Source organism: Betta splendens, chromosome 24, assembly GCF_900634795.4.
Source record: "Betta splendens chromosome 24, fBetSpl5.4, whole genome shotgun sequence".
NCBI lineage: Eukaryota > Metazoa > Chordata > Actinopteri > Anabantiformes > Osphronemidae > Betta > Betta splendens.
This window is the reverse complement of record NC_040901.2, coordinates 11,186,596-11,208,793: the sequence shown is the minus strand read 5'-3', so window position 1 is coordinate 11,208,793 and position 22,198 is coordinate 11,186,596. Positions and strand designations below refer to the sequence as shown.

The window sequence follows — 22,198 nt, the reverse complement described above, 5'->3', positions numbered from 1 at the left end:
TTATCACCGCGTTGTTTGTATGACTCATGAACTAACCCGCAGCTACTTGCTGTTTGGAAATAATATCGTTACTCATGATTAATAAGTCATAAACATAAACCGTATCGTCCTCATAACGTTTCCCGCATAAACGAGCTGCAGCACGGGATCTTAGCCGTTAGCAGCGCCGCTACGTGCGCTGGGTCGGTTCGGGGCTTACCTGCCACAGGCTGACCTCTTCTCGGGCAGTTCCGCCACCGAGGAGGAGGTCCCGTGTGTGACATGTCCAGCAGATGTTTTGGTGCCGTGAACCGTTGGTGAAAGCGTCCCACGAGCCCGTTGCTCGGCGTTACCCTCTCTCAGACCACGGTGATCCCTGGCTGCGGATCACCCAAGCGCCGCGGACTCGCAGCCCTTTAGCAGCTCATTCAGGTGAATCATCCAACAAGTTTAAGCCCAGCCAACGTTCTGACGGGCCAAAAGGCAATTTCCCGAATCATAGATAATTAACACTCGCCGTAAATCAGCATTTCAAATATGTTATTGTATTTGAAATGCTTTAAAAATTCCCTTTATCCCAGATTATTAGCTGTTAGCATACGTTACCTATGCAGCCATCATAGGCTAGCTAGCTTGCCATACACTAGCTAATCTTCTTCTTCGGCTTGTAGATAGCCGTAGTTCTGACGATGTGTTGCATCACGCTGCCACCTGCTGGTAGATGCAAGAAATTACATCTTGCGTTTATTTTTCTTCTTACTCATTTGACTTTCGGTTTTGTTTTAGTTTCATATTTGTATTATTGTATAGTTTAGGTTAGTATTTTCTATTTTTCATATAGTATTAGTATTTTAGGGTTTTAAATAGTCACCATCTGAAAGATCCGAGAGATTAAGTTTGTTCAATTGAAACCACAGTCATTTATGTGCATTGTTTTTACTAACATATCTTAAGGAAAGCCCACTTTCCCACATGTGTAACCTATGCAAATATTTATTTATTTTGGGCCGGTTCCAAAAGCTTCTGGCAAGTTGTTAGTGAAGTAATTAACATGTCAACACATTGACTTAGAAATTACTATAGGAGCTTTTCTGCTTAAGGCAGTGAGAACCATGTTTCTTATTTGTTTTTACTGACGTTCATGGATAAAATTGTTTATCCCTGTTTATACTCATTTAACTGCATGTACCTATGCATAGCCCAGACCATGGTAAGACAGAAAAAAACAATGAGTGACAGCATTAGTTTCAGGGAAGTTTACTATTGTTTTAACAACCGATACTATCAACAATGCACAGGCAATATTATAATAATACACAGATAATCCTACAACAAATAGCAGCTGCTCTATTTATATTTGCGAACCCTTTCAGCACAAACTGGACAGAGTCTTGATATAATATAATACAGACTGTACATATTTACATTTACCTGTGGAACACATTTAAAACAGTAAACGAAAAGTTGAATAAATTAACATTTGTTCTGTTCTGTTGATGCTGAACCCAAATGAGAACCTTAACTTATTTTTAACTATTTACTTGATGACAATGGAAACGGCACCAAGCAACACAACGTCACACAGTTCCACGCACGTCTTCAGCGGACTCCGGTTTTATTCCTGTGTCTCACCTGCTCTGCCCTTGGTCACACATATCCAGAGTGATGTACACGGTCACCGGCGCCGGAGCACGCGTGCACTGTGAGGTCGGCGCCTCCCCAGAACTCTGACTCCGATACGGGCTGAGCGGGCCGCTCCCCGACGGCAGCAGGGCCGTGGATTCCCCCGAGGAGCAGAAAACCCGTTCACGTGACCCCTCCCCCTGCAGGTCTGGGGCGACAGCGACAGCTGGGTCCGCGTAGTCGTCCGTCTTACGGGCGAGGTTATTGTTACAGCTCGTAGCTGTAACAATAACCGGGGAGGTGGGTGCTCTCTGAGGTCCCTCTGTGTAGATGTGGTCCACAAGGCTTTCAGAGGGAGTGATGAAAGGCTGCAAGGAGCCGACCTCCTGAGACGAACACACAAACAGAAAGACTTCAGTTGTGCCATGTGAGAACAGGCTGCATAGAACGGCCCATTTCCACCCGCCCACTTCACCTTTTGACCTGCTGGTGACCACAACTGTAAGGAACTGAGGCCTGGGTTTGGAACCGGCTTCTCGCTGAACTTCTTCCACCTTGAAAAGCGCATTATCAGCAACATTAAGAAACACGAGGCGTCGTCACGAGCCTAAAAGTAAAACCCCGCTCATCACGTCCTGTTTGTTTTACGCTTCTGGCCCCAGTGGAGGATCAGCTACTTACTGAACGGCACAGAAGAGCCCGACGCAGAACACGAGCGCGATGACAATGCTGCCGCAGACGCCGAGCGCTAGAGGCAGCCTGGAATCTGTTGAGACACCATCACTCACAATGTTCACAAGAACATGAGGGTTACTCAACACGTTGCTTCAATGCTGTGTGGTTTGAGTAATAATGTGGTTAAGTTAGTGGGAAGCTAATTTAAAGCTCATACTGAGAATAACTTTAGTTTAATGTCATAATGTTTAGATCATAAATCGCTGCTCGCATCTCGACCTTCTGATAACTGTGAAGCAGGAAGTTCTAGATATTAGTTCATATTCGGCAGAATAAGTGGTGGTTCTGTTCCAGAGGAGACAAACGCACTGCAGCGTGTTTGTGTGGACACGTTTCCCATTATTTTCCTTTCACATAGTTTAGTGTGTCTGCAGGAGGCGGTTGCTATGCAGCCGGGTCAACAAAGCCCAGGAATTCCTGCTGTAGAACAGGACTTGGCAGCGGCGCGTGTAACACTGGTTCTGATCCAGGCCACTCACCGTAGCGCTTGGTTCTGAACAGCCGCCTGCTGCTCGTGGTGCTGCCCGTCAGAGCCCAGGCCTCCACGTGGACGCTGTACTGGGTGTCCGGCTCCAGCTCCTTCAGACCGATGCTCCGCCTGGTGCCGTCCACAGTCACGTCTGCCCATCACAGAACCGGTCAGTAATGGGCCGGGCTCTCACATGCAGCTGAAGTGCGGTGGACTCACTGAGCGCCGGGCCCTTCTCTGCGCCGTAGTGGACGACGTAGGCCATGACGTCGCCGCTGCACTCCTCCTGGGACGTCGTGCTCCAGCCCACGGAGGCGGTTCTGTCGTTTGGGTCCACGCTGGTGACCGTGACGTTCCCCGGACCTGGAGGAACCGCAACTTTACGATTAGGCTCAAAAAGCGAAGGAGGCGTCGATTCTGGGGACGCGCGATGAAGGAGTTACCTCCGACTCTGGAGCAGATCTGCAGAACCTGGGTGCCGTGACCCGTTTTGTTGTCAAAGAGGGGCGTGACTGTGATGTCGTACGGCTTCTTATCCAGGAGGCCTGTGAGGAAAGAACCACAGCTCGGCCACGTTTCACCATCGGATCATCCTCATCTCGTTAATGGCTTCTCAAAAGCGGCGATGAGGTCATTGACTCCATTAGCGGCCGCGCCCCGATGGCCCACGATAAGACGCGGAGCACGACCGCACCGACTCACCGGACAGCGCCGCGCTGGTGGTTCCGCTCTCCGTCCAGTCGAAGCGGTGCCCGCGGTGGGTCCAGTCGACCACGTAGCCGCTGACGGGCTGAGCCGGAGCGCTCCACGTCACCAGGATGGCGCCGTTCAGGCTCGAGGTCCGGACGTCCGTAACCTGCGGCAGGTCTGCTGAGGAAAACCAGGCCAAGGAGTCAAGTGCTCGGTACCGACCCACTTAACTGCATGGAGTTCCGTGAAAATGAATCAGTGTGACCCGGTGGGACCGTGCTTCTGAATCAGTAGCATTAGCGCTTACTCTCTGCAGAGGCTGGGACGTAGACAGAGTCCTCCGCCAGCAGGCGCTGGTTCTCCCACACGCCCAGGTTTAAAGTGTGCGCGCGCCGGTCCACGTCCAGGACGCAGGGCGGGCGGCCGCACGGAACCGGCGTCGGGTCGGCGTCGGCGTAGGAGGCCTTTCCCAACGCGTAGGTGAACGAGCCCCGGCAGCTCGGTGGAACCTCCTGCGTTAAAGGAGCAGGTCCTGTCAGACACAACAAACCTCGGCGCCGGTCGAGACGCGGGTTTCACCGCCGACTCACCGTCCACAGGGCGCGGACCTTCCTCGACCCGTTTGCCCCCGGGTCCGATATCGTCCTCCATAGACGCAGCCTCACGTGTCTCTCTGTCAAAACATGTGCACAGATACTCCTATTTAGTGTATAGCGCGGTAATTAACCCATAGTACGGTTTCCCTGGCAACACAGCAAACAGCCCAGAGCTGCTGGCGACCGTCAAGCACCAAGATGCTATTAGTCACTGCTTGTTGTGGCCTCCAGGCCTCAAGCAGGAATCCAGGCAGTAAAAGTGTGAAGACCCGCGATGACGCTACGTATGTATGAGTATGATGTTCAGTGGCTCAGATTCGACTTCACTGTGTGACGCATGCAGCACGTGTGCGTTTCTTACTGCTGAGTCCGGTCTCAAGCGTGTGCTCACGGCTCCAGTCGCTCCACGGGGCCCGGTCCAACGCGCAGCGAACCCGGACGCTGTAGTTGCTGCAGGAATCCAGGTCCTCGAGGGTCTGGACCCCGGCCTGTCGAGGTTCTAGGGTCTTGTTCAGCACCTGCGGCTTCGGGGGGAAAGAAACGCGGCGCTTTGATCATCGTCAAGTCAAAAAGTGCTGATCGTGCAATAAAGGCTCGTTTTCTTACCTCCAGAACTTCACCATTAACAGTCTGGAAGAGAGAGAGCACATGTTATTGGTCCCGTGACGCACCAGCAGAACCTAAACATGCCTGTTCATACCCGACTGAGCTCACGGTTGCAGATAATTGTAGGGCGATGATTAGTGAACACATGACTGACGTGACTCATCGCTCACTGAATCACGGTATCTGTGACCTGTCGTTGTGCGTCTGGGGGGAAAGTCTCACAACAGGGACGCACCTTTGCGTATCTGACTTGACAGTGACACGTTACAGAGGGCATCGACTGGTTCCACGTCACATCCACTCGGTCGGGGGAGGCGGTCACGTTGACCGACGGGCGGCTGATCCTCGCTGAGGGAACACAATCACAGCATGTGACAAACACCGGAACCAAACGGGCTCGCCGTCGTCGTGTCGCTCACTGATCTCGTGGGGCTTGAAGACGACCCGGTCCGAGACCGCCTCCCAGTGCTCGGTGGCGGCTCTCACCGCGAGCCAGGCGTCCACGCTGACGCGGAGTCTGTTCGGGCACGTGCAGCGCGTCGCCCGCGAGCGGCAGACGGCCTCGTCCTCCGGTTTGGACCTGCGGGCGCTGAAGGGGAGAGGGCGTGAGCGGACGCGCGGAGCCGGTGGTCCGGGAGCGGCGCGAGGGACGAACTTACTACAGCAGAGTGTAGTTGGTGCTGGGCGGCGCGTCGCGATGCTCCCAGCGGCAGCTGAGCAGCTGCGCGACCCCCCTCTCATCCGGGCTCCCAGGATGTATCACGCACGAGAGGTTGGTGGGTCTGTCTGAATGGGAGGAACGTGGAGTTAGTGATGCTGCGGCTGAAGCCTGCTGCACGTGCACCCCCGCGTCTTACGGTACGTCCGGATGTACGTGCCCCCCAGGACCAGGCCCGTGTGCCAGTTGCGGCACTCCAGCGCCGCGTCGCCGCGGGTGAAGTTCCTCAGCGTCAGCACCGCGTGGGTCGAGTTCACGCTCCTCGACAGGCTTTGGGCCACGGGACTGTCGCCGAGCGTCCAGGAGACGGGGCCGGGGAGGCACGAGGTCCGGCACACCACCTCCGTGTCCCGTCCATACTCAAGGTACTGGTCTCTGGGGACGACGCTGCAGGAGTTCGCCTGTCGGTCTGCAGGAATAACCGTTAAAGGCGGAGGCACGAGCATGAACCTAATCAATAAATAGTCACATTCTAATGTGATTGCTGACGTCACTCCCTTGCTTCAATTGAAAGCCTTCTGACACACGCATCTCCAGGAAAACCGCAGCGTCATTAGAGCACATTAGCGCCAGTCACACGTTATCGCGCTCCAAACGGCATTAAGAGCCCATTAGAAAAGGAAAAGCTGCTTGAGCTCCAATAACAAGACCAACAGCGGATGCCTCACAAAACACATCATCACAGCTTGAAGTTAAAAACAGACCTGGAGCATCTTGTTTCCAGTTGTGGCACATTTAACGCAAAATGAGCTCATCCATTGGCCACAATTTTGGCTGCGTTCATTTCAATAAACTTTGAACGCTGCGATTCATGGGGTCATTGCACATTTTTTACGTTGTGTAAAGAATATTGTGTAAAATTGTTTCAAGCTCAATGCAACAGGTTAATTTTTGTGAAAATTAAAGCAGATGTCGTTATTCTAGAAAATATAATAACAACAATAACAAATGAAAATTCTAGATTCTAATAAATCTAGGTTTTTAAATGACACCATGCAGAAAACAAAAGTTACATAAACAAAAGTTACATGAATAGTTTCTAGTTGTAATCTGGACACTTATAAACAAGGCTATTATTATTAACTACAGTAGATTTAAGTGAAACTAAAACAGGCATTTCCCAGAACTGAACATCTTGGAACGTCCTAAAATTTGCAGCGTCCGCACTAAGACAGTAAAATATAAAAAGCAGAGGTTTACTTACCCGCACAGACGGAGGAGAGTGCAGCCAGAAGAACCAGGGCAACAAAGGGACGCATTTCTGAGACAACATCCACCTAAAGTTGGTCTAGTGCGACAGAAAAGACGGCATTTGTCCGTTAGTGCAGCCTGAGGTTAACACTCACTGCAACGCATTGTCTCAGCCTTCTAGTAACAGGAACTGAAGCAAAGCCTGAAATAAACGGGGTATGTTACCCAACTGGAGCCAAGAGGAAGTGAAGTAACTTGTCCGCTGCCTGCAGAATGCGATCAATTACAGTCTATCTGAGCGGTCCTGCGCTGGCAGGAGGAGTCGTTACGCATTAATTATCTGGCTGCATCACACCTATAATTAGGAAGTAGCGTAGTTAAGGCCAAATAAATTAGCTTTAAGATGAATAAAGGTAAGTTCGAGTCTCAAAAAGGCGCTGCGACGAATAATATAACATCATGTACTTAATGATAATTAATTAGCTCAGACCAATCAGACTCGGTCTCAAAGGTCACATTCTGTCACAGATATATCCGTACATTAAACGAATGAACATAAACATGACCTGCAATTAAAATATAATAAAGTTCACGTTTGCATTGCCCTACAAATTCAGCACAATCTCCTCCGCGTCTCTGATGACATTTACCTTACATTCGCTCAAACCCTATTTTGTGCTCACACAGCGCCATCTAGCGCTCATTTACATGATTAACCAAAAGGGTCAACCAAATATTTACATTAAAATTCAACGTAATGAAACATACACACTACATCGAATTACCCCGAGAGTTGTTCCCTATAAAAATAATAATATTTATATATTTTTTGTATTGTGAATTTTTTTAAAACTGCAACAGTTCTATAATCGGTAGGTTGTGTAAGGTGGTTCTATAAAACCTAGACACCGGAAGTAGCTAATGTTGCTAACTTTAGTATTTCCGGGTCATTTCCTAACCTGGACATATAATAAACCGCAGCACCCGTGCTCTGACCTGGACTTGGGCCCCTTGTTTATGTCGACTGCGGTGCTTTTTGCCGCTGTCGTCGGCGGCGGGGTTCTGCTCCTTCTGCGCCGCTTGTTCCCGCGGCAGAAGTCCGCGATGCTGCGCTTCCCGGCGGACACCATGAGCGGCAAGACGGTCATCGTGACGGGGGCCAACAGCGGCATCGGGAAGGCGCTGGCCGCCGAGCTGCTGAAGCTGCGCGCGCGCGTCATCATGGCCTGTCGGGACCTGCGGAGCGCCGAGCAAGCGGCCCAGGACATCCGGACGGAAGCGGGACCGGAGCGGGGGGAGGTGGTCATCAGGCACCTGGACCTGGCTTCTCTTGGATCGGTCCGGCGCTTTTGTGAACAAATTAATAAGGTGACCACTCACAGTGGAAATAAGATAAATAATTGTGTGTGTCTAAGTGGATGTTTCATAAGAGATAACTGGACCCCAAACCCAGTCCTCGGGTCCCCCGTGTGTCTGGGTTAGTGGGAGGACTGGTTTGGCAAACCAGTGGATCCAGTTCATTCCTGCCTTCTGTTAGGCAATGACATCAAATGGCTTCTTAAGAGGTCCTCACATACATATAATATACTGAGTGTTTAAACTTTCCCCGACCCGTTAGGAGGAGTCCAAGATCGACGTGCTCGTCAACAACGCTGGCGTCTACCAGTGCCCCTACGCCAAGACGGAGGACGGCTTCGAGATGCAGCTGGGCGTCAACCACCTGGGCCACTTCCTGCTCACTCACCTCCTGCTGGACCTGCTGAGGCGCTCGGCCCCGAGCCGCGTCGTCGTGGTCTCCTCCAAGCTCTACAAGTACGGCGACGTCAACTTCGACGACCTGAACAGCGAGCGGCGCTACGACAAGGCCTTCTGCTACAGCCAGAGCAAGCTGGCCAACCTGCTGTTCGCCCGCGAGCTGGCCCGGCGGCTGGAGGGCACCGGGGTCACGGTCAACGCCCTCACCCCCGGCATCGTGAGGACCCGGCTGGGGCGGCACGTCCAGGTCCCGCTCCTGGCGCAGCCGCTGCTCCGCCTCGCCTCGCTGGCCTTCTTCAAGAGTCCGCTGGAGGGGGCCCAGACGCCGCTTTACCTGGCCTGCTCCCAGGAGGTGCAGGGGGTGTCGGGCAAGTGTTTCGCTAACTGCAAGGAGGAGGAGCTGATGGCCAAGGCCACAGACGAGCAGGCGGCCAAGAGGCTGTGGGACACCAGCAGGAGCATGGTTGGACTCCACGACTGAGCCGAGCCTTCCAGGGGATTTATGCGCTGGACAAGATGATTAGTCTCCAGCAGCTCTGGAGAGTTTGCTTTGTGAACGACGGCTTATAAAACGAGGAGTTGCCGCTGTGGGAATAAAATTCAGTGTAAGGTGGGAGGAGGTGCTGAGTGCGTTTTATGGCATCTTCAGTCTCCCCCGCTCGCCCCAAACCCAACTGTAGTTGAACTAGTCGTTCAGGGTCACGAATCAAATGGACCTCACCTCAGAGCCGAGCTGAGCCGTCAGAATTTCCCAACTGACATCAGCTCCTTCTCTGTTTCTGCATTTGCTGATCTCTGCACAAAACCCCCTCCTTTGTTACGCTCCTATTTTTTAAATGGTGATGAGGCCGAGTGTCGCGCTGACTCAGCAGATGTCGAAGCAGCGCTCGCTCCCAGCTCCACGTGATTATCGTCTGAATGAAGGAAGACTCAGGGCGTATGTGTATAATTTGTGCTTTATTAGGTGAACAAAACGACCAAAATATATAAACATGCATTGTATATAAAGAAACAAGGTTACAGTGGCTGAACGGGGGCGAGGGCATTCAAATCTGAGGTAGAGTGGGGTCAGGAAAACCTCTCCATGGGATAAATAATAGAGCGAAAGGCAAATAATACTGACCGCTAAGACAGACCTTGAAACGTTCCATCAATAACAATATAGCACACCCACTGATACTGTCAACTTCAACCAACGGAAGAAAAACAAAATGCATGGTGCTCATTACTCATTTTTGTTGTTCAACATTCATATTTAAAGGCCAACACTTCCACAGCTGATTAAAAGTAATGACTGAAACGAATCCGTGTGCAGTTCATCCGGGCGTCAGTTCGCAATTAAAATTACAGATCGTGTTTAATTTATGTACAAGTTCATCAGGAGGGTTTGGGTTTTGAGTGATTGTTGTGGGTGTATTTTTGTAATACTGCATACAAAATATATCAGTCACTTTGTAGTTCTAAGTATCTATTTGTACATTTTTGACTTGGATCCATAAACATTCTAGGAAATGTGAAGGCTGTGTGTCGGGCGCTGCCGTGCAGCAGCCGCAGTGTAAACGCTTGTAGTTACACGGTGGCTCCCGGCTCATGGTCGGACCGTCACCTGGTCGCCAGGTGTGACATCCCAACCGGAACCGGAGCGGAGCGCTCAGTTCAGGAGCGTTCCGTAGAGCTGGGCCTTGGTCAGACTGTCCTTCCTGGAGAGTCCCAGGGAGCCGAATTTTTGGTTGTAGGGCGGGGGAGGGGGCGGGGCCGACGGCGGCGGCGGCGACTGGCTCGCCGGCGCCGGCAGGCTGTGCATCTCCAGCTGGTAGTGCTGCAGCTCCGCGGCCATCTCCAGAGACCTCTGGTTCAGAGACTCCGTGGAGCTGTTTGGGCTGGCGTCCGCGTACTCGGCGCTCTGGCCTCCCGCCGCCACGTTGCCCTCCCTGTCCTTGGAGCTCCCTGAGTGGTAGAGGCTGTGCTCCGACTCCTGGCTGTCCTCGGCCCGGTACAGGTGGGCCTGGCTGTGGGCCTGGCGCAGCCCGGGGCTGCACTCGGGGCTGGGGCTGGCGCCGGCCCAGCCCGGGTCCATGGCGCCGGCCGCGTGGTGATAGTAATCCGCCCCCTCCTGGAAGCTGCTGTAGAGCGGCCCGAGCCGGATCTTGGCGGGCCGCACCGAGAAGTGCTGCTCCGAGAAGCTGTAGGGTGAGGCCCGGCCCGGGCTGCGGTAGGTGTGGGCGCTCAAGTCCTCCACGCTCAGCTGCCTCCACCGGCCAATCAGCTCCTCCTCCTCCGGGGCCAACGTGCTGCCGCGGCGACTGTCTCCGTAGGCGACGCTTGGGGACGAGGAAGGAGGCAGCGGCTCGTAGGGCTCGCTGAAACAGGAGGACATGGTGCGGCTGTAGACGGGCGAGCTGCCGTTCTGGTGGTGGCCCAGCTCGGCCTGCTGGAAGGGGTGGGCGTTGGCGAAGCCCCTCGGGCTGTCCCGCTCCCAGGAGGAGTCGCTCTTCCTCTCGTAGTCCCCCGCGTCCCTCCACTCCATGTAGAGGGAGTGGTGGTGGGGGGAGGACGCGGCGCTGCTCGGCGGTCCGTTGCCTTTGTCTTCGGACCCCCCTCCGCTGAAGCTGGAGTAGGAGCTGGAGCCTGCAGCCAGAGTGGCGGGGAACTTGGCAAAGTGCTCCTGGGAGAACCCGGCCCTGAGCCCGACGGAGCCCTCCTCCGGGGTGCTGTCGGTGGAGTTCTGGGGCCCGTACAGCAGCTTCCTCTGCCCGTGGAGGTCCATGCTGGGCCTGCGCTCGCGGTGCCGCTCGTCGGGGCAGTAAAGCGCCGTGTCGCTGCTGTACAGGTCGGACTTATAGGCGGCGCGGAGCCCCAGGCGCCCGCCGGGACCCAGGCTCTCCAAAAGAAAAGCGTGCTCCTGAGTTTGGGGGCTGGGGGAGCGCGAGGCCTGGCTGCTGCTGCAGGCCTCGTCCTCGTCCTCGTCCGGCTTCTCCAGAACCTTGGCGATCAGAGAGGCCGGGACCGAGTCGGCGTAGGCGTGACAGTGAGGAGGCTCCTCCATGTGCATGGTCAGCCTCTCCTGAAAGTCCGCCGGCAGCTGAGGAGACAGAACGGACGGGAAAGTGAGGCGCGGTTTGGTTCTTCTCACCTCCTTTAATATCACATCGTATCAGACTGTATCGTATCTCTATCGCTGCCATTTGCAGCTCCTGCTCCTGTTCCCTCCTGTCACAGCCTCGGGCTTTAGCTCTCAGTTGAAAATGAAAATGAAGGCAAGTTGTACGAGCGTTGGAAGGTTCTATTCAGAGCGTTGCTCAATACAAAAGGCTCCATCCGCTATCTGTGCCTCTCCATAGCAACAAGAATTAAGCAGCACATCATCAACAGGAATCTAGTCCGTTGTTTCTAATTGGCGACGAGAAGCAAACTAATTATAACTTTGTAGGTAGAGAAAAGACAAACAGCTCCGAACATGAAAAGACACTTCATCGTAACAGCTTTATTGAACCTCGGACCGAAATAAATGGCGCTTAATTACTGTCCACACATTTTCCGTTTGAGTTTGTTTTGAACGGGATCACAATTAGCTTCAACGCAGCGCGGGGAAACCGGAGCTCCGTCGTTTCATCGCCACTCTCTGTTTTGTTGTCTTGCGGCGAAGCCAAAGAGCTGTCCTCACACCGCTGCAGCATCATTCATCAATATGCCTGTGTGTGTGTGTGTGTGTGTGTGTGTGTGTGTGTGTGTGTGCGTGCGTGCGTGCGTGCACATGTGTGTGTGCGTGCGCGCGCGTGTGTGTGTGACCTCTGACCCCTCCATTATGTTTGGCAGCAGAATTGTTGCTGGGAGCATCCTATGTGTGCGTGTGTGTGGAGCGTCGTGCCATTTGTATTGATGCTGCCCCTCGGCCTTGTGGGTAAAAAGCGGAGGGCCGTTGTTTAACCCTGGGAACATTTGACAGGTTTCAAACCCGCTCTCGTTACGAGGGCGACGGTTGCGCTGACGCGGCCGCGGAACTCACGCACGGTTTGGACGCGAATGTTTTTCTGTGCGTTCGCTTTTGTGTCAAACAATGAAATGATCAGTGGAGGCAGAGCTGCGTAATTACACAGTGACTGACAGCACGCAGCCTTTGAGCTCTGGTTTACTTCAGAGCACAACGTTCGTGCTACCATTAAATCAAAAAGTGAGAAATATTGCCGTCATACTTTTAATTAATTAGTATTTTTTAGTAGTAGACAGTTAAGGTTCAGGTCAGTCCTGGTCAAAGCTCCTCGTCCCTTCTCTCTTCAGTTTCGGTGCAGACGGCATTTTTCCCATCGCCTGTCATGAGCTACAGATCACTCACCTCAGAGAGCTGCGCCCTGCACTGCAGAAGCTGAGCGGCCAGGTTGCAGTCCTTCCTGTACAGCTCCTACGGAGACACAACACAATGGGAGATCAGGAGAGAGAGCGTCAGGCCGTGGGTCAGAGCGCCCTTGAGCAAGGCACGCGTCGGTCCCAACGGAACCTACGTTGTCCTCCTGCAGCTTCTCGATGGTGAGCTTGGCCTCCATCAGGTGGTTGTTGAGGACGATGATCTCCCGGCTCAGCGCTCGCTTCTCGTCGTCATGGTGCTGAGACTGACGAGAGACGAGTTTCACATTTACAAAGACAATACAGCGAATGCATTCGAGACAATATGTAATTGTGTCACATCCCAGTAATTCACAACACTCTTTTAAAGGAATAAGAAACCCATTGTTTTCTAGGTCCCAGTAGAAAAGCTGTGAAACATTTTCTCTAAATATAAACAGAGGACACACGATAACTTCACACACTGATAGTGTTTGGTTACTATGGGAAACTGTGAAACCACTGCATCAGTGCAGATGTAGACGCTCTCTCCTGGAGACCTCACGTCGGTCCACAGCAAACAGAACCTCTGTTTGGAACAAACGTGGACTCGGTGTTGGCTGCTTCCTCTCAGCGTTCGCACCTGGCGCCAGTTCTCCTCTTCGCACCTTCCTCTGCTGGGAAACGGAGCTCACAGCGCCTCCCTGGGTTCATCCGTCTTGTAATTACGTTCTCTATACACTTGTGCGAGGCCACCGGGTCAGAAGGCTCCGCGGCACCGCTGGAGTAAACAAGCTTCACGATTACACAGAGACTTACTCAGCACCTCCGCCGCCCTTGAGGAGGGACTACGTGAGATGAATCAATAACCGCTGATGAGGACGGCCCAGAGAATCAAAAAGCTGTCATCCTGTATTTTTAAGATCGACCTTCAGGCCCTTCCCGTCCAATGGCTGGCAGCCGTGACCAATATTATTTTGTACTGCAACAAACTCAATCAGGACCCGAGTCTTCCCAGACAGGCGGCTTAATTGTATCTTTCCACAGTCAAAAGCAGTGTCTGACAAATTAAGTGAGGTGCGCTGCACTGGGGAACAATGGGTCTGCCGTCGAAAGGAGGACAGCCATTCGTAATAAGCCATAATTAGCGTCACTGGTACCATCGCAGGCCATTCATATTCAATTGGACCCTGTGAGCGCTGGGGAGCGTCTCTAGGCCTCGACGGGCTTACGTGGCCTCTACAGGTGTGTGAAGCCCCGGACCGACACTCACGCTTCTGTGGATCTTTTCCTCCAGGTCTTGGTTGATCCTCTGCAGCGCTGAGTAGCCGCTTTGTATTCTGCAGACACAACGAAGGACACTGTTCATTTGCACATAGAGACCAGCCGACGAGAGGGAGCTACAGGAAAGGTCTATTCTTCTGCTGGTGTTTAATTTAAGGGACGTGTTGATGTGAGTCAGAGACAAAACGAGTCTTTGTTTCTACACGACACCAAAAACATCATGTTCTGCGCTCGACTTTATTGTGTACCTGTGTTTGATTCCAGGGAAAACATCTCCTAGTCCTCGCTGAGAGATGCAAGAGCTACAGACATCCTTTAAATTTAGCTTGTGATAAAAAGCCACTGTTCATCGGAGCGGAACTCGAGCGTTGCCAACTTTACACATGGGTAAAAACGCTACATTTAAAAAGTTCGGTGCAACTCAGAAAGTGAATGAAAAACAAATTATTTAAACCTCCAATGTCTAATCCCAGATGATAGTTTTAAATTTTTAACGAGGACCTTTTTTAGGATGCTTTTAATTCTGGATCCGTGCTTTTGCTGCTTCTTTACTTCAGTGTGTTGCCCTGTCTTCCTTCACCCCACCTGTGCAGCCTGAGGATCCGCCTGCGCAGCCTGAGGGCCCACCTGCGCAGCCTGAGAACCCACCTGCGCAGCCTAAAGACCCACCTGTGCAGCCTGAGGGCCCACCTGTGCAGCCTAAAGACCCACCTGCGCAGCCTGAGGGCCCACCTGTGCAGCCTAAAGACCCACCTGCGCAGCTTGAGGACTCATCTGCGCAGCCTGAGGACCCGCCTGCGCAGCCTAAAGACCCGCCTGCGCAGCCTGAGAACCCACCTGCGCAGCCTGAGGGCTCATCTGCGCAGCCTGAGGACCCGCCTGCGCAGCCTGAGGACCCGCCTGCGCAACCTGAGGACCCGCCTGCGCAGCCTAAAGACCCGCCTGCGCAGCCTGAGGACCCACCTGCGCAGCTTGTCCGTGAACTTGTCCAGCTCCTCCTGCGCACGGCGCAGCTCCGTCTCCAGGTACTGCCGCGTGGAGTCGAACTCGCTCTGCAGCAGCTCCAGCTTGTGTGTGGTGTAGGAGAGCCTCTTCCGGAGGTCCTCCTTCTGCTCCAGCAGCGAGCTGCACGTGCAAAGAGCAAATTGTTGTGTTCAGGGCGCGTGGTGGAGGAAATGGTACGAGCTGACTGCGCCTCACAGCCGCCGCGTTAGAGTTCGACCATGCGATGGTGATGAAAACCAGGTGACGCTCAGTCATTGAAGCGCTGCAGTCCAAATCATGAGTCAGACAAAAATGGAGGGTGTAATCTATGATGAAACATGAGCCAATGAGCCCTAATTCATCACATGAATAGACAGTGAGAGCTCAGACTTACAGAACAGCGCAATGTATTTGAGCAGAGAAGCACAATGACGACTATTTTTAGTGCGTGCATTACCTGGACTTGAATCTAATAAAAGGGCAAGTGTGAGAGGGAACGGGAGGAAATGTCTGTTGCCTAATGGAGCCCGCATTGACGGACAGATGGAGGGAGCAGGGTAATGACTCTATCTGAGGCCGGATGACAGATTTCCGGGAGCGGACGGAGATGTGGTCACGCCGCTCTTCAGGTTTTCATCTCGTTGTCTCGCTTTCTCTCCTCTAACGAGATCAGAGACGCAGATGCTGAAGGTGGAGAGGGGCCACGAGTGGAAACGGCAGGGACAGGAGTGTGTTAATGCTTCTCCAAGTCACTGAGTGGAGGCATCAGCCGGGCTCCATCTAATTACTGACTCAAACAAGACATTCCTAATGCATTTAAAACATTCTCTTTTAGGCATATGACAAATATAAATGTGAAGATGCAGCAGATGTGGTGCAGGAAGATGCATTTCTCAGAGACGGAGCTGCTTTAAACACATAAATCTCACTCATCAGATTTAGACTGACTGAAGTCTGTGGAAAATGTGGTTACGAGACATTTGAGTCCAACAGAAATAACATTTTCCAGTGACGTCTCTGTTTTGGCAAAGCTGCACACGAATCACTACACAGCCGATCTAAGACTCGGCTCATGCAGCAACACTGAGCGAATCTAATGAACACTGATTTCACACTCGACCTGGAATGTTGGTTTGTTTTGTCATCTGCAACCAAGCGGGTGAGTCAGAGCGCCGCAGCGTCCTGCGTCGGTGACTGACAGGCCGTTGCAGGGGAGAACAGGTGTCTGCCGAGTCTGGAGCGTCTCCGGGGACGAAAAAACAGAACCTCCCCCCATTAGTGACCTCCTCCGTGAACAGGAGCTGAGTCGGGCGTAATGAGTGCTTTCATTGCGGTGAGATGAGATGACGGGGCAGCGTGACTCCTGCGCCCGGAGCGGTGGAATGAGGCGGCATCGGCGCGGCGGGAGGCGAGAGGGGCTACGGCGTGGGCGGACGGACGGACAGACAGAGAAACGGACGGACGGAGGGACGGACTGATGGAGCCGCGCTCTTACCTCTTTTTCGAGTGTTTGCCGCCGTTTCGAGGGACTTTTAAGGCGGTTTTGCCAATGTATATCTTTTTCATGGTTTGCCTGTGTTCCTTCCCTCTCATGTGTTTACGCGGGTCGACCACGGGAGCCGCTCTATGCGCTAGCGTCCCACAGGAGGAGGCTAAGTCCGGCCCGCGCGGCTACCGAGCGCCCGGCCGGCGCCGCCCCTGCCAACAGAGCAAACACACGCCGTCACTCGTGGCGTCCGAACTCAAACAGCCCCTCTGGTTTGTGATTTCAGAGGGGCTGTGCAGAAACGCATGCGTATGAAAAGCGGAGGCATCGTGTGGATCTGAGCTGGTCCTCGTCCAGATGGTGACAGCTCACCTCCACCACTGGAGCCCTCACAGCTGCTCCTCTGAGTCATAGCACCCCAGCCCTGTGTGTGTGTGTGTGTGTGTGTGTGTGTGTGTGTGTGTGTGTGTGTGTGTGTGTGTGTGTGTAAACCTGCAGATGTGGCTCACATTCACTTCCTCACCCTCCCAGGAATGGAATAAACCAGCAGAAAGGAAGGACAGCGCTGGAGACGCGTCTCAGGCCACCTAATGTGTCCGCTGTCACGCCGCCAGCGTGCCTTTGGCCCTCCATCCCTCCCTCCCTCCCTCCCTCCCTCCCTCGCCCATCCACTCGCGCCTTCTTCTGCTTCCTTCAGCTCGTCCTCACACTGCAGCAAAATCCACAGAGCGGGCTCGTTCAGATGGCGCTGCCTGCCGCCCACTCGTGCCACGCTGACATTTGAGAGCTCTGAAAGGGAGAGGAAGAGGGAGGCGGCAGACGAGGAGGAGGGCATAGAAGTTGGGAAAATGGGGGAAGCTGGGGAGGCAGAGCGGTTGGAACGGGAGCAAAGGCAGGAAAAGGGGAGAAGCCATCAAATTAGGGGGGAGAAGCAAAGAGTGTGGGTGTGACCGCCTCAGAGAGACACGCTTCTCCTTTTCCTTCCTCTCCTTCACGTCTACCTTGGAGACGGACTCGCTTTCAGGAAAAGCCCCCATCACGGGCGCCGAGCAGAAAGCAGAGCGGCTGACTCATCCAGCTGCAGTGGAGAAGCGAGCAGGAGGAGACGCTGCTCCTGCCCCGTGTGACTTTAGATTAACAGGCGAAACCTGCAGTCACTCAGCCCGGTGACACGCACAGCGTGACTCAGCCGTCCCCTGGAAACAGGAGCTGAGACCGGGCTGCTACTGAGTGCGCGTGGGCTTCTCAGCCCCGCGTTGATCACGCCGGAGCAGACACCTAAGCAGTTACACGCCAGATAGCAACATCATTAGCAGCCGCAGGAGATAATGACCCGCCGAACGGCTTTCATGCGCTGCCGATGGCAGTGGGCGCCGCACGACGAGCCTCCGACGGGATTCAGAGTGGGGTGATGGAGGCGAGATGAGGAAAACACGCACAGGCCGTTCTCTAGAGAGGAGAAGCGACGTCAGAAGGTCAGGACCAGGTTTTATATACACGGTGTGCACACGTAGGGTCTCACTGGCCGAGCTGCGTGGTGAAATCAGTCTCAGCCACAGTTTAAATGGGACAGAACCCGCTTCTTTCGGAATAAACATTCATTCCATGAACGTCCCAGTGCAGAAAGAAGACATACAGTAAACCGTGTTTGCTGCTGACGGGGGTTGTTTACAGTGAGTTAGATCCTGAGCTGCTCAGACGATCCTCTGATAAAACATCAGAGATATTAAGGAAATGCAAATCAGACGCTTATTCTGCTCTGACAGGATAAAAATAAACAGGAAGTGCTGCATCTACAAAGCGGACGCGCCGCAAACGCTCATTCTGCCGCTAAATACGGAGGCGAGTCTCATTACATTTCCTATGCAGGTTGAAGCGCGGAGGCAGAGAAAGCCCCAAGCCACGAGGCCTCTGACACACACACACACACACACACACACACACACACACACACACACACACACACACACACACACACACACACACACACAGTACAAATGTTCGAAGGGGAGCAAATGTTGTGGCACGTGGCTCCCGCTCCACAAAAAAACCAAAAGGGAGACCGGACGGAGGAGCACAAGCGGAATTCAAAGGGTTCAGCTCATTAAATATAGAACAGACACACACACACACACACACACACACACACACACACACACACACACACACACACACACACACACACACACACACACACACACACACACACACAAACCCAAACTGCAGAGATTTGCAGAGGTGGTTCCTTTGTTGTGTCTAATCACTACCTGTCTGTTCAGGCTGCATTCGTAAACAATACGTGGTGATGGTGGGCGCTGTGTGTGTGTGTGTGTGTGTGTGTGTGTGTGTGTGTGTGTGTACCCTCTCATACGCATACAGTGGGTGGCTCCGCTGTACTTACGGCTCCATCCATGACTCTCCAGAGGCGCCTAAAGAGCCTCGGCTCTGGGCTGCATGAATGGAGCTCTTACAAAAAGGGGTTTTACTGAAAGAATCTAGGCGGCAACACGGTGCGGCTTCATAGCAAAGTGCCATTAATGTGGTGGCGTATAAAAATAGGTGTTTCACTCATGGAAGGCGCCGGGAACGTGTTCTGGAAGCTCTTCAACCATGCGGCGCCGCACAGCTGACACCCTGAGCGCTTCTCAAACATTAGGGGAAGTTTAGTGCTGCTCCTTTAGTGTTTGGTGAAACCTGTAGCCTTCCCTCCATTTCAATTAAATTAGTGTCACATGCTCCGTATCCGGAAGACGCCGATTCAGCACTTTTGGCAGATTAATGAGCACACGCCTGTCGGATCTGGAACACAGGATTTGAGCTTTAGCCGCTGTGTTCTCGCCTTTATGGGCTCCAGGGAGTGAATCTGACCCGTCCGATGCGGCCGCCGGCTCTGAAGCGGCCGAAGGGGAGGAGGAGTGATGGGGCTGAGACCATGGGACGCGTCTGATGACCCGCAGAGGAGCCGTCGGGCCGGACCGGCGCCGGGCCGCCCTCGCTCAGTCACGGACATGCATCACTTCACCTGACGCCAGCTCCTTCAGTCGTTTGGACCGTGGCCACTCGAGATCCTGCTCTAACGGCAACGGGCCCTCATTAGCGCTGATTACGGAGCCACGCTGTTTCAGCTCCACTTCAAGAAAAACACTAGGATTAGTTCCACCAACTTCACATTTTAAGGTCAAGACCTTAAGACTCATGAAGACAGAAACCCGACCCGCCCTGAACAGAACCCTCCAGCAGAACCAGGCTCGGTGGGTGGATCTCAACCAGCAGCCTCAGACGTTCCGATCGCTGGAGCTGGAGTTATTTTAAAAAATGCTTTCTGTAGTTTTGTCGTCATCGCTTGTGAGAGAGCAGCGTAATTCTTCAGATCTTTTCTGAGCCGTCGCTCACCCTGAAACAGCCGACGTCCCTGTTCACAAGCGCGAGTGGTCTCATTTAAAAATAAACCACTTCAAGCCGTTCTCCGCGGAGGATCCGCGTTTTAAGGATTCTGACATGGCCGCGCTTTTACACAACTTTGAGCGTGTCCATCCGGGCGAGGTCGCCGCCATGTAAAATTCACATCTCCACGTCCGCCGCAGGACCCGCCGACCGGCGAGGGAGCCCAGCCGGGTGCGGGGGGGGGGGGGGGGGAAGGATGTGAGGGGGGGAGGAAGCGAAGGAGCTGGAGCGAGAGCCGATTTCAGGACGTTTCATCATTAGGCCCGGAAGGTGTGAGGGAGATGAGGTCTGTGCCGGGCGTCGGGGGGGGCGGCGCCGGGTCGGGGTCAGACTCTTACCGATGCTCAGCTTCCTGTTTGACCCCATCACGGGCTCTCGAGGGCCCGTGGGCGACACCGTCTCCTCTTCAGCAAAGAGCGAGGAGAGGCGCTACAGGAGTTTCCCCTCTTATCTGAGCCGAGCTGCTATAATTCAATTAAAGCCGGGACACGGAGGTGAGGACAACTGATGCCTCACATAGCAACAGCCCGTCAGATTAATTCCCCCTCATCGGCTTGTTAAACAGCTTTTAAACTCTAATCTGCCTGAAATCGTAATAACACCATCAGTAATCGAACACAATGGAGAAAGCTCGGGATCTATTTCCATCTGTAGCGGATTAATAATCATTCATTAGCAGCAGCATTTATTAAAGGACTGTCTACTGTGGGGCAGCGAGTCAGAAAGAAGCGAGCGAGCGAGAGAGAGAGAGAGAGAGAGCGAGAGAGAGCGAGAGAGAGAGAGAAAGAAAGAGAGAGAGGAAGTGCAAAAACAACGCTGCTACATCTCGCAGCTTTAATTCCCGTGTAATTCAGGCTTGATCACAAAAGTGGGTGAGAGCTTGTCATTTTGTAATGAGCTCATTAAAATCTGTTTACGCGCGCATGTGAAGGCATCACTTCAGTTATGGCTGGATTACTATTCAAAGCTGCGATTCATTAGCCTTTTTAATACGTTTCACTGTAAGAAATCACTCATTGCTCCCGTTACTTGTTCGCGGCACTGTCACGCAGAGTAGTTAATCAGTTCCACGAACACATTCCGACAGGTGACTGCACAGAATCCTGCACACGCACACATTCGAGAAGCGCAAATAGACATTTCTGCAGCCTTTAAGTGGTGGGGACTAATTAAAAATCCCTCTTAATTGATGCCTCGGTGCAAAACATTCCCACAAACGTCACATAACACTGCAGTGAAATGCAACAGAGACCTCATCGTTCCTCGGTCTGCGAAATAAATAAATAACAGCACACGACTGACAAACTATCAGGACGGCGGATCATTCCCCAACAGCACTGCGTCCACACACAGAGGGCAGGAGCTGGCACGTCACATGCAGAGAGAGAGCGCACACACACACACACACACACCAAATTAAAGATGCAAGCGATGAAGAAGTACCTTCCGCTAAAGCAGAGCTTCATCCTGGAGACGGACGGATAAATCCTGCTGCCTAAGCCTTACAGGGGAGCACAGACCCCCCTCCTCCCCCTCAGTACGCTGTCTAGATTGGCTTACCCAGCTCTCCCTTCAAGCCCAGAGAACCCCCAACGCATCTCACTGCCGCCACCTCCAACGCCACCGCGGCACTCCAGCAGCAGCAGCGGCGGCGGCAGCAGCTGAGCCGGGAAGACGGGGCGAGTGAGGGGAGAGAGAGAGAGAGAGAGAGAGAGAGAGAGACAGCGCGGGAGCAGAAAGACAGAGAGGAAGAGTGGGAGGGAAGGATCTTAAAGGAGGGAGACAGGGAGAACGCGGGGGCGTGATGATGGAACGCTGAAGGATATGTGCAGAGAGAGAGAGAGAGAGAGAGAGAGAGAGAGAGAGAGGAGCACGCTCACCTGATAGTGTCTACGTTGTTCATCTCTTTGTCAGGCACCTAAAGGAAATGACAGGACGTTAGCGGAGGAGACCCGTCGCAGCGGCGCACATACTCGTCCCAGGAAGAAATGAGATATACATATTCAGCAGGCACCCTTCCCACTTTTCCCTTGGTTTTGTTTATGTTTCCTCCCCCCCCCCCCCATGCAACGCTCATCAGGCTGCACCCGGCCGTCTCCAGTACATCTGCGCTCACTCGAGGTGAGGAGAGAACAATCACATCCTACCAGGAGTGTGAGAGGAGAGGGTGAGAAAGGGGGGGAGGAGGGGTAAGGGAGGGAGGGAGGGAGCGGAAACCTCCATTGCAGCCAGACTGCAGATACATGGCAAGCCCCCCCACGGGGGATGCTGGCAGCAGCTCAATATCCCCGTTGAGGTGCTGAATCGCAGGGAGGGAG

General features: G+C 53.3%; 4 protein-coding genes across 10 annotated transcripts in view; 1 reads left to right on the top strand and 3 right to left on the bottom strand.

The window, feature by feature from the left end:
• Positions 1-638, bottom strand: part of rngtt (RNA guanylyltransferase and 5'-phosphatase) — a 47,251-nt gene extending 46,613 nt beyond the window's left edge. For both annotated transcript variants that reach the window (XM_029141684.3, XM_055506544.1), the window contains exon 1: positions 200-638. In XM_029141684.3, coding sequence (XP_028997517.1) covers positions 200-263 — 64 coding nt within the window. In that variant the 5' untranslated portion in view covers positions 264-638. The remainder of the gene's footprint in view (positions 1-199) is intronic.
• A 582-nt stretch (positions 639-1,220) lies between these two features.
• LOC114849873 (interleukin-6 receptor subunit beta-like) lies at positions 1,221-7,362 on the bottom strand. 4 transcript variants are annotated; one of them, XM_029141658.3, is made up of 17 exons: positions 6,833-7,362; positions 6,621-6,704; positions 5,556-5,825; positions 5,358-5,484; positions 5,118-5,287; positions 4,934-5,046; positions 4,699-4,722; positions 4,454-4,616; positions 4,087-4,169; positions 3,804-4,008; positions 3,509-3,676; positions 3,250-3,351; positions 3,026-3,169; positions 2,817-2,957; positions 2,284-2,368; positions 2,078-2,156; positions 1,221-1,988 (listed from the first exon to the last, which is right to left on the bottom strand). In XM_029141658.3, exons 2-17 carry the CDS (start codon positions 6,673-6,675, stop codon positions 1,608-1,610), a joined length of 2,310 nt encoding a protein of 769 aa, XP_028997491.1. In that variant the 5' UTR covers positions 6,676-6,704; positions 6,833-7,362; the 3' UTR covers positions 1,221-1,607. The 4 variants fall into 4 exon arrangements, with proteins under 4 accessions (XP_028997491.1, XP_028997492.1, XP_040925495.1 ...); XM_029141659.3 differs by having other exon boundaries at positions 6,838-7,362; XM_041069561.2 differs by lacking the exon at positions 6,833-7,362 and having other exon boundaries at positions 6,621-6,821.
• Positions 7,363-7,542: 180 nt separating this feature from the next.
• On the top strand, positions 7,543-8,975 carry rdh14b (retinol dehydrogenase 14b). The gene is made up of 2 exons (XM_029141726.3): positions 7,543-7,975; positions 8,226-8,975. The coding sequence occupies exons 1-2, from the start codon at positions 7,625-7,627 to the stop codon at positions 8,841-8,843; spliced, it is 969 nt and encodes a 322-aa protein (XP_028997559.1). The 5' UTR covers positions 7,543-7,624; the 3' UTR covers positions 8,844-8,975.
• A 325-nt stretch (positions 8,976-9,300) lies between these two features.
• Positions 9,301-21,975, bottom strand: si:dkey-174m14.3 (uncharacterized protein LOC563117 homolog). Of its 3 annotated transcripts, none has more exons than XM_029141673.2 (7): positions 21,761-21,975; positions 16,446-16,648; positions 14,930-15,091; positions 13,956-14,022; positions 12,862-12,969; positions 12,696-12,761; positions 9,301-11,444 (listed from the first exon to the last, which is right to left on the bottom strand). In XM_029141673.2, exons 2-7 carry the CDS (start codon positions 16,541-16,543, stop codon positions 10,014-10,016), a joined length of 1,932 nt encoding a protein of 643 aa, XP_028997506.1. In that variant the 5' UTR covers positions 16,544-16,648; positions 21,761-21,975; the 3' UTR covers positions 9,301-10,013. The 3 variants fall into 3 exon arrangements, with proteins under 3 accessions (XP_028997506.1, XP_028997505.1, XP_028997509.1); XM_029141672.3 differs by lacking the exon at positions 21,761-21,975 and adding an exon at positions 21,324-21,629; XM_029141676.3 differs by lacking the exons at positions 16,446-16,648; positions 21,761-21,975 and adding an exon at positions 21,324-21,632.
• Between the last annotated feature and the right edge of the window lie 223 nt (positions 21,976-22,198).